We start from the raw sequence: 12,937 nt of genomic DNA on the forward strand, positions 1-12,937 counted from the left end.
CAGGCGATATCAACAAATCCGAGATGGAGAAGGGAAGAAAGGAAGGGGGGGGGCGGGTATGAAGGTGGAATTTTATTTTTGAAGAAAGAGCCGGAGAAAACCCAATCCCATTTACGGGAGAAAGACCCTCGGACCAAGAATTTCACACTTTGCTTTGAGTGAATTGCCGAGAAGTGTCGGATTTGGTGTCCGATGGTTCTTCTTCGTCCAAGTATGTTTCCTTTGTGCTTGAATGACGGGAGTGAGTAAAAATACCGGCAGGAGGTTGTACAAAGGTGTGACTTTTACTGCCCGTCACGCCAAATTCATTCCGGCTTAATCTCGATCAATTTGCATTCTTATCTCTGAAACACACTGGATCATTACTCGGCTGGGTCAATGAATTAGGCAGTGAAACGATCCAAGACAAGATCCTTTTTTGGGATGTAAAAAACGTTGTGCGGTACATTTGCGGCTGCAGTATTTGTTTCCAAAGCCATCGTTTCTATCCTCGGTGCGATATTGACTTTTTGTCCATTTTCTGAGATGGATGATGGGGTGAGAAGAAAGGCCCTCGTAAAAATCCTCCCATCTTTTTGCCGACTTGGGCTTCTCACTCAAGCTCCGGCTTGTTCATGATGCTTTTGATACTCAGGTGCGAAAGTTCAATTCAATTCCCTTGTGAAAACAATGGTTGAATGACACGAAAAAGCCCCAGCCCATCTCGATTCTTTGAAAACCCTCCCAAGGACGGCCATTGCGTTGACTTCATCCGCCTCAAATCTCATTCTTAACTGACTCCTAGTGAAAATCGACGGGTAGTTTCCCACCTTTGCCCACGACTCCGAGTTGTACCCTCCTCGGGATCTGGCCACCCAGATCTCGACATCCCTTAGTTTCCCACACTTGTTGTATTGATACAAGCCCTGGTTGTGTCTCTTCAGAAAACCATTACCGAGTACAATGCGTGTTAGTGCCATCGAATCCTCGTAAACTGCTCAAGTGCACTTGAGAACTTTGACACTTTTGACAGGGCTTGTCGATATCGTCTGGATGACCGGGGCGGTCCGCTCATGTCCAAAGGATATCGATATCCAAGAACTCTTTGTCGAACTCGGTGTCGCCGTATTGATTTCATTTCATCTAGATCTCACACATGCCACCACCACTGGACGTGCTAATTAGTTCCCGATTGCTGTGGAATTTGATCGAAGTTGCCGATTGGGTTTCACAGTAAATAATTCCGTTCGACCTCAGTTTACCAAACTGGCTTTGTCTTTATTTGCCATTTTATTGGTCGATCACAATGGAGATGCCCGACTAAATTGAGACCGGATTGCTTTAATTTGAAAAGTTCGTGTTTTTCACAATCTTAAATTGAGCAAAAGCATGTTTTGATTATTAACTGGAACTCTACTAATACATGAGTATGCAACGGAAGGAGCGTGACGATCGGAATTTTCAGTTCATTGATCATTCGACACGTGCCCACCACATTGTCTGGAAAAGTGGTTGATGGCACGATGACAGTTGACAATCCTTAAGCAGGATGTGAAATGACTATTTCCACACTCATGTGTATACAAGACACTACTTCGGGGTTGCCCATGACTCGTCAATTGTTTATTGCCGAACTCCCCAGATTGGCAGGAGTTCAATTTTACTTTGCTCCTTACAAGTGCCGCCGACTTGTTTTGTTGGTATATAAATCCTAATCCGGACTATTTAATTTTGATTATCCAGATTTAAAAATAATCTACTTCAATATTTTGCACTGCACTCTATCTATTTATCACTAATCTTGCGAGGAGTCGTCAACAGTTTTTCGTTGAATAGGCTTATGTCATTTAGTAGCTCGATGTAATTGATAACGTCATCGTACTTGTCTATTAATATGAATTCTGATTCGTTCACATTTGCGGTCCATGTCAAGCCCAATTAGATTATGGTCACGTGCAGGTTCGCTCGTCTTAATAATAAAAAGACACCCTACCCTGATTGCTTAGCACTCACCCCACCCACTGAATGGATGGAACCCATTGTTCAAACAACAGGATTTGAAATTTGTCGCATCCCTTTGATTTATGGAGTGTGCGGGGACGATGATTCACTAATTAAGAAAGAATGAGACAGTTGCGCGCCTCTTCGGACATTTGGCATTCATTTTGATAGCTTGCTCCACGCCAAGGGTTGGCGACAGAAGGAGCCGAAGAGGGAGAAACTGCGGGCTTCCATGTGGTTGATGGCGATCAATATGGCGGCAACTTCTTGGCATCCACGTGCTAAACAAATATTTATACCATACCTCCAAATACTACTACCACCAACTTTTCCTTGCGACATGGGATTACTATAGCCCTGGAAGGGATACTCGACATCAGACCGATTTTGTTGCAGACATGTTTTACTTTCAACTCTCGCACTTCTGGCTGTTTGATTATTGTGAAAAAGACAAGTTAAGTAACCTTATCATTGAAATTGAATTTACCTATACCCATGCGTGTTCAATTTGAATTTTCTAACGGTTTGTATTTAATCAAAATTTTAAAATCTGTCTGATCAAACCAACAATGCGATGGAATGAAGCCTCCCAATACTAGAGTCATCCATGGTTGGTGTGTCCCTTCGAATGGCAGGAAGGTAAAGCTCATGGTGGATTTACGCCGTGGTTGGCCAGCCCTGTATTTGTGTGCTCAAAGTCCCCCTGTTCCGAAGCCCAGAAATGTGTGTGCTTGTGACTGACTGACTGACTAACTGACTGACTCCATCCACCTCCATGTGAACCAGGGACATTGTTTTATTTCGACGTGTCATCGTCTTCTTCGCCTCTTGGCTTGGTTTGCGCGGAGTTTGCGGATTCCTGCCCTTACCTGGTTATGTCAACAAGGCTATAAAAGCTTCTGGTTCCTCTTCGTCATCTAGTTCTCGTTGATTGTGCGATTTCTATCGGACACCTTTGAACTCTGTTCAGGTGGGAGCCATATGCACGTACTGTGCGTACTACATTCAACGCGAGAGAGTACAAATGAGCTCATGTCTCTTCAATTCTGCTCGGGATGGGGGATGTGTGTGCCAGATTCTAGGCACAATCAATCTCCACTCAAAAGGCTCTCTTTTTGGTAGTACCTACTTTTCTCATCCCTCCTTCTCTGTTCCACGAAAGTTTTCCTATCCTCTTTCCCATTCTTCTTACTCTTCTGACACCCGGCCAACGGAGTTCCGTCGAAAAATATCCAGATTCCCAACCAAAAAATAGAGGTTTCTTTCAAAGAGTGGGATATGACGTTGTATCCGTTCGCACAAAAAAAGTACAAGGTACAAAATCAAAGTGAACATCCCCACATTGTTCGCCGGGTAGGTGATGTATATTTTCTGTTCTTCCTGGTAGTCCTCTCAACTGTTTCATTTTGTCCTAAACTCCATGGAGTCATTTTTCGTACCCACCCAACATCACAAAAGCCATCCTCGACAGCTTGTGTGCGCTCCAAAAACCCCATCGCCGAGGACGACAATGACGTCCTCCTGGAACACTGAAACAGTGGAACCCGAGTGAGTGCTCGGACGAACACAACCTGGACCACCGAACCTCTTGACGGATGGGATCCCAAGAGACGTCTCCGCGACACGCTCTCTCCATTTACCCTCGAAGGGACTTCCAACTTCGAGCTACCCAACCTTCCACCATCCCGAGCAACACTTCCATTGTGTCTCTGGTACAAGAACCTTCTACTCCTCCTCCTTCTTACACCTCTCTTTCGTTCCTCTCCTCTCCTCCCTAAACCCACAAACAGCTTTTCTGACTGCTCGACGCATGCATTTTTTGTCATAACATGAGAAAGGTTTTTAGCCAAGAGAGAAGATCAGGAAATGCTCGATCGCTAAGAGCTCATGAGCTGTGATCCTTGTCGCTTGTATGTAGTTGGGTTGATGGAGCTGATTTCATATTCATATCAGATTATCCTCGCAATATGTTCCACGTGCTCGCCTTGGTCCTAAATAGCTGTTAACCCTCGCACAGATGGTCTTTGTCGTCTCCGGGGTAATTTACTCGAGCACAGATTCATGTGTTAGGGGGTAGATGTGTCGCTTGTACTATCTTTTACACGCTCGGCTATAATGTCCCATTGGAAGGGTGCTTGAGGCACACGAACACTTTCTGAACCGAGTGGTAACGGTTTGCCTCTCGGTTATATTTAAATCAGATGAGGTTCAAAATCAGGGTCTCATATCATCTTTGAGGGTGTTTGTTGTGGCGTTTATTGTGTCCCTTGGGACCGTGGGGAGCTCTGTCTGAGATTTCCTCTCTTCCCCCTTTAGCTATACCCCTCATGCAGTTGCTCACTAAATTCGTTGGAAATCTGGACAGTCAAATTCATGAGGTCCGGATAACGGTGTGCGAAATGCTAAACGCTCAAACCCATTGAATTTGAAAAGTTAAATATGTAGATCGAAAATATACGTTTCCCAAAAAATGATACCCAACTGATACCCAATTGAACCTAAACAGCCTTAAACCAAATGACTAATAGCCTTTTCTTTATTATCGTGTGAAATGCGGAGACATTAAAACAAAACCAATTTGTCAACATACGCGTACATATATGTACTTACTGATTCGAAAATTAGTCGTTCGGTATTTTTGATTCATGTATGGAATTAAAGGATCGCTGTTAGTTGTCTTAAACAGTTGGGCCAACTGAATTTACGCTCAAATTGTTATCTTCTTGCCAAGGCTGCTCCATCAGCTCCTCTTCCTTCAACGATCTATTATTTCCTGCCGAAAGAAATTAACCCAGGGAAAAAAAGTAGCACTTAAACAAAAAAATCGGTACTGCACAACCCTAGTTCGAAATTATCCCTAAAAGTTCAGGGATGAGAGCGTTCACCCAACCACGATTGTGTTGAATGTCGTAGACTTGCTCCTGCCATCGTCCTAGAGATCATAATTATTAAAAAAAAGACTGTCATGGGCTGGTTAGTTAGATGGTTTTGGGTGGATGGGCAGATGGGTTGCCTGGCTGCCTTTTCTTTCTCCCAAGAGTCTATTATTCCCCAGACCCGAAGAATAACGCGAACTTGGCGGTGAACTTTAGGAAATGAACCCACAAATAGGGATGGAGAGCAGTTGGTTGAGAAAGAAAAACCACGAGCGGGGATAGCGGGACCGCCATCCAGGGGAAGGATAAATCATTTTAATGGGTTTCTTACTTTTTCGCCAAGGCTTGAAACCCAGAAGCCTCCATAAAATTACCGTGAAACGGCAAGAAATCCTCCGAATGATATTGCAAAAGTTCCCGCCCATATGGTGAGTGAGCATTGAGCGCAATGGACACCATCGTGAGACGGCAATATTTGGGACCAAACGACGAGTCGAGATTATTATTATTATAATCATGGTGAATGTTCATTTGTCCATTTGTTACTCTTGCTCTTCGTTTCTTCGGGCACCCCTTCCTTCCCCTTTTGTTTTGAACCCGGATTACCAATTCCGGATGAGAACAACCTCAAGGTTTCTCCACAAGTCCTGGATGGATCAAGTCGCTAATCCACGGATGTCACTGGCGAGACAACTTTATTAGCCTATAAAAGAAAGCTGACTTGACTCGGAAAGTTCATCCATTGGAACGAGGGAATGTCCAAGTTCGGAAATGCAAGTAATCAAACATGGAACTAGTTATTTTTCTTCTTCTTCCTCGTGTTCCATTTCACACTTCTATGTTCAATACAAAAGACAGCGAAGGGCTTGAAGGTTTTAAGGTTTCTAGCCCCAGAATGGCTCCAAAAATGGTCTAAACGGCCAGTTTTTGGACACTCTCATTTCAAGGGATAAAAATCTCATCACATTCCCGATTAGGGGATCCTTTCGACTTTCGACCACCGAAGCAGCATTGGCTGGCTCAAACCACTCAGACGAGTGTTCGTAGTTCTCCCATTATACACAAAAGACCCGGTCTTATTCTGCTCGATCCTCGATCGGTTTGGGAGTTGCACCACATCAATTCAAAAACCCAAAGAGAGTTCAATGTTGGATTGAGAGCAAGAAAAGAGAGAGAGAGAGAGTGCAAGATCCAAAATGTTTCAGGAGATGCAGGGCCAAAATTCAATATCGAACAGGATGCACATTTGACTTGAGAGTGTGCATGTGTCCAATAGTTTGTGGGTAAATAAGTGATATATAACACAGGGAAAAATAATCAATACTCCTAAAAATGAAACTGATGAGCTTCCATGTTGGGTGGTGATTTCTGGGCTGATGGGTCGGTTTGGGTGGGTAGAGGGGAGAATGAATAACATCATTTGTCTATTTGTTTCCTCTTTTGCGAAGCAGTGACCTGACGTATGGTTATGTTCTCTGTGGTAGAGTGACTGATTCTCTGTCTCTCTTTTTCTCGTGGCGAGAACTTGGAAATCCCTTTCTGTCGGCACACAACTTCACATCCATCCATCTTCACATGCCACAAGTTGGAAGGCAACGAGCAGATCTGCTGCTTGCTGGCATCTCTCATTCTGTCTCGGGTTCCCTGCTTCACATCTATCGTCTTGGTGGGATTGGGTGTGTGAGAGAGAAAGAGGGAGTGAGTAAGTCGTCGCCTATCCTCCATTGAGGGGGATCCCGCTCTTGCCGTTGTTCCATGTTCCAACCCAGATTTGGTCCATTCCTCGCCTCGGAAAAAGCGACTCCATTCTCCTACTCCTGGAACAACGTACGAAGGACATAGCACATACGTACAGTTCTGTACCTACCGACGTATGAACGTACTACATGCGTACACTAGTACTTCTTCCTCTTCTACCATTGACTATGGCAGCAGCGGATGGATTCAGGGGAGCGAAGGGAGAAAGAGAGATGAGGTCCCTAGAGAGAAAGATCTGGCGAGAGAGCAAAAGTGCACCTTGGATAGGTTGGAATTCAAAGAGGAGAATCATGTTTTGTTGACTTTTCCAGAAAAGCATCTCTTTTCCACGCCACAACTGGCGCTGCTGTCTTGGTGAGGAGAGAGCATTGCCACGATATGAGACCGTAAACTAGCGCAGAGTCCTTCTGGTCGTGCGCTTCTTTGTACTAGGTCCAACAATCTGTACGTACTAGTATTGTCTCGAAAGTATTGGACGGAGCCATTTGGAACGTGGAATATGTTGGAATTTCCTTGGTATTTCTGCTCCGTTCGTTCGTTCTTCCGAGGACGGAAGCTCATTTAGTCATAAATATCTTGGTCCTGATCCCCCTGTTTGAGCCGTCTGAATTATACACGTGTATGTGAACAACATGTGAAGCCAGATTTACCTAATCCCCCCCCCAAACGCGCAACACGACCATGCTGTATGTGTGTAGGTTCCATGTCGTACAAGACGACAAACCATTGTGCGCGTGGACTAAAATGAACCAGGTTCCCATCGAGCAGTTCGCTCGCGTTCTCTATTTTTACATTCATAATCATACTGGAGCCACACATCCATTGGGGGTCCCTCGGGTAATCTAGGCTTCACTCTGATAGCCACATGGTATCACATTTCGAGGTTGTTGTGGTAAGAAAAAAATGAGCTTATTTTAATCAATCATTTAATAATACTTTGTCACTCGTGTATTGGTTTTTAGGCATTTTATCCTGTTTTTATATTCCCTCCCTGTGGCATAGAGTTGAATATTTTCTGTTAATCATTTGACGTATTGACTTAACCAAGAGTCACAATAAAGTGTACATTTATTTATTCAAATCGGAAAGCAATTCTCTTGCTAGCTGAAGTGGCAAGACGTAATTTGATGTGAAAAGATCTCTCGAATTCAGGTTTGGTTTCAAAACCGTCGCGCTAAATGGAAGAAGAAGAGGAAAAGCCCCGCCGATATCATGTCCGGCATGGCCTCCGGCTCGTCTGTGACAATCCCCATGTTAAGCAAATCTGGTAGAGTTTACGCCCATTTGGGCCCTCACTTCAAAACTAACTAGCTTACTTACACCCTTGCCACACTGTCGATAATAATCTAAATGAACATGCGATATTCAATAACCCGTACTTTCCCCATCTTTCCTTTTTCTTGTGCTGCCTGTCTTTTCTCTCTCTGGTCTGGTCTTGGGAATCTCCGCCCTTAATGCAATCAGGTGTGGTTCCAAAATCGCCGAGCCAAGTGGAAAAAGCAACGCAAATCCAACTCCCTCCTTCATTCCCCCAATCCTTTGCTTCCTTCCCACAGTCTCCCGCCACTCGTGAGTTCGTTTTCTCACAGTTGGGGAACACCCGGATACTCAGGTGAATGAATTGTTGTTTGTAGTTTGTCCATCTCTGTCTTCTCGTAGGGTCGTAGTACCTCATTGAATGCACCCCTGGACGAATGAATGGCAGCGACCCAAGGGTGGTGGTTGTGCACGCGTGCTCGCTCACATCAAACGGATTATCATCATTTTTAATATCATTTCCGCCCCTTTTGATCTTGCGTTTCCCTGTCTCTTCCACCTTGCACACACATCCATACTTTTTTTTCACCGGAGGAATTTGGGTAATTGCACGTGAAATGCCACTCACAACAAATGACCCCACTCACTTGCCATGCTTTTTCATTGAAAAGTTGAGCTTAATACAGTATGCTTATAATAATATTATTTGTATCTCCTAACCAGGTCTCAGCAGCCAGCTGCAATCGTTCAGTTCTTCCCCGGGTTTTGGTAGCGGAACCACGGTGGGCAGTTCCAATAGCACCACACTAGGATGTGTCGTGTCTACCAATGCATCCTCGTCGAGCCCCTTGTCTCAGCTGGCCCAGACGGCGTCCTCATACTTTGCCCAGGTGGCCAGCTCGGCCCACATGGTTCCCAATGGAGGGCATCATTCTAATGTAGATCTGAGCCCCACTCATGGCGGGGGAGGCAACGGAATCTATCCGGGACACGCTTCCAATGGCGGACACGCCCCATCCTCCAATGGCAACTACGGACTCTCGCCCAATTTGGCCCATCATCAAAATTTGTCAGCTCACCACCAGGCCGCTCAATTCTTCCACAGACGCGATTCGGGCCTGGACCACATGTCCGGAGGTAAAAGTCGGGTTTATCAATACTGTTATCAATACTTTGATGGTTCTAATTTGAAAGACGTGTTCGGTTCAGGAGGGAATATGCACAACCTGAGCTTTCCACCGTCCCATCTCAGTCCCTCGTCGTCCCCCTCAACTAACCACCTTGTTGCCCCTCCTCATTCCCAGACTACTTTGAGTCCCCCACCCGCCACCACTTCATGCTCGGGGGAGGGCATGACCCCATCTCCTCCACTTTCCTCTCAGTACTCCCACCTAATGGGGTCGAACCTCACTGGGGGTGGCCAGAACTTGCCCATGAACCATAACTGCGATCACCCAGCTAACGGAGGACATATGGACATCATTAACGCTTCCCAAGATATGGAAGGTGAGTCGGAGGTTTTGGTATCTAATCCTGGAAATGGTTGGTTTGGCTTGATTGATCTGATCGCTTCGATTCTGTTCCAGGAGAGGATCAACCGTGGTCACACACCACGATCAACCATTTAAGAAGAAGAGCCTTTGAGCATCATCAACTGACATCTGTGTTCCCATAACATGACGGACTCGTGGCTTCGAAAACTGAATCAAAACTCTGACTCCACATGCTGTAAAAGGATGCTGCTGCTGACTTGAATATGAATCTCTTTATTTATGTTTCATGTGCCACCACTAGTAGGATTTTTGGTGCCTTTTGTGACCTGGTCCTCCTCCTCTTGTGGAACAACCTCCTGTCCCCACTCGTCTCTCTCTTTCTCCATCATTTGTGATCCCCGTTGTTCCACTTTAGCCCAATTCGAGCGTTCTAAAGAACGTCGCTTAGATTTTAAGTTTGAGAACCATGAGAAAAATAGATCTTCGTCCTCATTAGAACAAATAAAACCTAGTTTCAACATGCCAGAGTTGTGTGCTTACAGATTACATTCCTGAAATCTGATGAGCTTCCGATTTCAAGGTAGTCAACATAAAAGGTTTGTGAGGAGCACGCAAAATTTCCGTGATTCCTCACTTGATGATTTTCTGAGAGCAACACATGCAAAATGAACAGATCATTTGTTTTGACTTAGAAATGGAGGAGAAAGAATTTAATTGTTCGTTTTATCCAAGTTTCATCATGGCTCCCTGAGGTTGCGGAGCTAAAAAGTAAATTTTTGTGTAGAGTCATGGGTCAGAATGTTTTTTTTTTGCTTAAAAATGTAGTTTGAAGGAAATTTCAATTCTAAGCACGCTTGAACATTTTTTCAATCATTGCAACACATGGAATCAACATCAATGCACATTAGAGTATTCCGTAACTGTTATTTTACAACCTGTTCTGTGAGACTGACCTTTTTAACCAAGCCTTAATTAGGAATGCAAAACTATGTTGTCTTCTGATTTCACGGTGTTTTTGGAAAAAAATCATTGGTACTATATTGGTGCTCCCATAAGCAAAACATGAAATCAATCTATCAATCTTGGCTGCAGTGTTGAAATGGAAGGTAAATATTGTCAGTCAAAATTTCACTGGACCACAGACAGTTGACTTTTTCTAAAATGCTCATTTTGATTTTCTCGTCAATGATATTAGAAGCTTTTCGCTCACATCTCAAAAGTTATAGCATTCGTAAAAGTGCAAAGAGCGATTGAACCTGCTCTCTTCTTGGATTTTCTCAACTTAAGAGTAGAAGTTCGTTCATTCCGCTTAGTCCTATGCAATAAGTTTGAGAGCAAATATCTTTTTGTTCTGACACAAAATTGGATTAAAAATCAAAATATGTGGTTTGTGCCATAAAGTCATGGTCAGATTTGAATGAAGAAGCGCATCTAACAGCCTCATTGAAAATTTGTCCTGTCACGGCTTATTCCATTTTACGTTTCTTAAGTGGACATAATCTTGAGCCCACTCTATGTAAGACCCTAACTCAACCGTCAAAAATATCCCGTTTGCTCTGCCATTCAGGCCATTGCAATGTGCTTTTTTACGTTTTTTGTGAACTAGCCTCCCACAAAAGGAGGGTCGGTTGTTCCACAGTGATTATGCTATTTCTTCAAAGTTCTGTTCTGATGTAATAACTTTTCAAAGTCTGTGGCTTTTTTTTTTTGGTATTTGGGTGCTAGGGTCGGAGGGATGAGCCTCGCCCGGCCATCACATCGTCCTTATACTTTTTCCGATAGGCAGTGTCGTTTCCATATCATTTTGGTTCTCAATCTGTGGGCAGGGTTAGCGTCTAAAGGTTTCCTTGAGAAAGGTCGGGGAGGAGATTCGAACCGGGGACCTCTCTCGTATAAGGAAATTGCGCTAACCACTACACCACGTCTCCTCCCTTGTTGTAAAAATGTTTTTTCACGAATTCGCATCTTTAAAGCACCAGACACGAACTTCCTAACAAATACCTCAGATACTCTTGTTACAGATAATGGGAGCAAATACCGCTAGAGATCGTTCATCCCACATACACAAATATGTCATTGGTTATCTGTTAAAAACAAGAGGTCGGTTCAGGGTTCTCAAAAGCCCATGGGATTTAATAGCTCTGCAAAGCGGTTTAGGTATTGGAAAACTGTTGGTGTCAGCGTCTNGTCCTGTCACGGCTTATTCCATTTTACGTTTCTTAAGTGGACATAATCTTGAGCCCACTCTATGTAAGACCCTAACTCAACCGTCAAAAATATCCTGTTTGCTCTGCCATTCAGGCCATTGCAATGTGCTTTTTACGTTTTTTGTGAACTAGCCTCCCACAAAAGGAGAGTCGGTTGTTCCACATTGATTATGCCATTTCTTAAAAGTTCTGTTCTGATGTAATAACTTTTCAAAGTCTGTGGCTTGTTATAAAAATGTTTTTCACGAATTCGGGTCTTTAAAGCACCAGACACGAACTTCCTAACAAATACCTCAGATACTCTTGTTACAGATAATGGGAGCAAATACCGCTAGAAATCGTTCATCCCACATACACAAATATGTCATTGGTTATCTGTTAAAAACAAGAGGTCGGTTCAGGGTTCTCAAAAGCCCATTGGATTTAATAGCTCTGCAAAGCGGTTTAGGTATTGGAAAACTGTTGGTGTCAGCGTCTTTACTACGTACAGCGGTAAAAAATTGCTGTCTTGAAAATTTAAAAAGCGGCGACTTATTGGACTTTTCGATCTTTTTGTTGACGGCAATTTCAGAAGCGAGTTCTATTTAATCAGCTGTTCATATTTGGACTTTTTTGTTGAAGGTGATATGGTGCATTCGGGAATTGAAAGTTCTAGGTTGCGCGAGTTAGATTATAACGTTACGCTCTGAAGCGGGAGAAAAGATTCTTTCTTGGAATAAACCGAAGCAAACAGATTAATTTGATCGTCAGCCAGACATGTATTATGGGATTCTACGTACATCTTGAATAAATTAACATTTCAGAAGTAAAACACATCACTAACATCATGTCTTTTTTGCTAAAAATTATTGTAAAAACATGCCAGTGCAGTAATTAGGCATCGTTTGACGTTCTAATATTCTTTCATGGAGTTAAGTCTGCTAGTGCATCATTGGGTACGAACTAAAAAGTTTCCATGGATTCGCTCTGTCATTGCTTGTTCTTGAATATCTTGAGGCCAGGTATGCTTGGGCTCCCTAATTGCCTTTCTTTTGCTGCTTTGCATTGAATGGATGAGGTGATCTTCGCCTGAGGCATGTTGACAATACTGATTCCAGTGAATCCCTGCTACTGTGACTGGTGTTTAAATTGTATTTGGATAAGGACCTCGTGAGAAAGTTTGATCAGATGATCCATTGCTATAGCCCAGTATAGCAACATACGATGGATGATCTTCATACCCTTTTTCATCTCCAGGATTATTTGACGACGGACAGCTTCCCACAGATGATTTTGAGGCATTGGAAGGATCACCACAAAGGAAACTTACACGAAACTTATATGTTTAAACTTGACCCATATTCAACTATTCATACCCCATGGTGTT

The 12,937-nt window shown here is 43.6% G+C and overlaps 1 protein-coding gene across 5 annotated transcripts in view; it reads left to right on the forward strand.

Moving 5' to 3' along the window:
- The window catches only part of LOC131879342 (homeobox protein orthopedia-like), a 12,222-nt gene extending 2,336 nt beyond the window's left edge, over positions 1-9,886 (forward strand). The window contains exons 4-7 of one of the 5 annotated variants that reach the window (XR_009373143.1): positions 8,079-8,226; positions 8,595-9,008; positions 9,176-9,377; positions 9,458-9,886. Coding sequence is in view for 4 of the 5 variants with exons in the window: in XM_059225627.1 (XP_059081610.1) it covers positions 8,079-8,226; positions 8,595-9,008; positions 9,066-9,377; positions 9,458-9,546 (963 nt within the window). In the remaining variant the exon portion in view is untranslated. Of the gene's footprint in view, positions 1-7,751; positions 7,882-8,078; positions 8,227-8,594; positions 9,009-9,065; positions 9,378-9,457 lie in introns of all 5 variants that reach the window. The other 4 variants (XM_059225627.1, XM_059225628.1, XM_059225630.1 and 1 more) reach the window with 4 other exon arrangements.
- The last annotated feature ends 3,051 nt before the right edge of the window (positions 9,887-12,937 follow it).

This window comes from Tigriopus californicus, chromosome 4 (genome assembly GCF_007210705.1).
Source record: "Tigriopus californicus strain San Diego chromosome 4, Tcal_SD_v2.1, whole genome shotgun sequence".
NCBI classification, from domain to species: Eukaryota; Metazoa; Arthropoda; class Copepoda; order Harpacticoida; family Harpacticidae; genus Tigriopus; species Tigriopus californicus.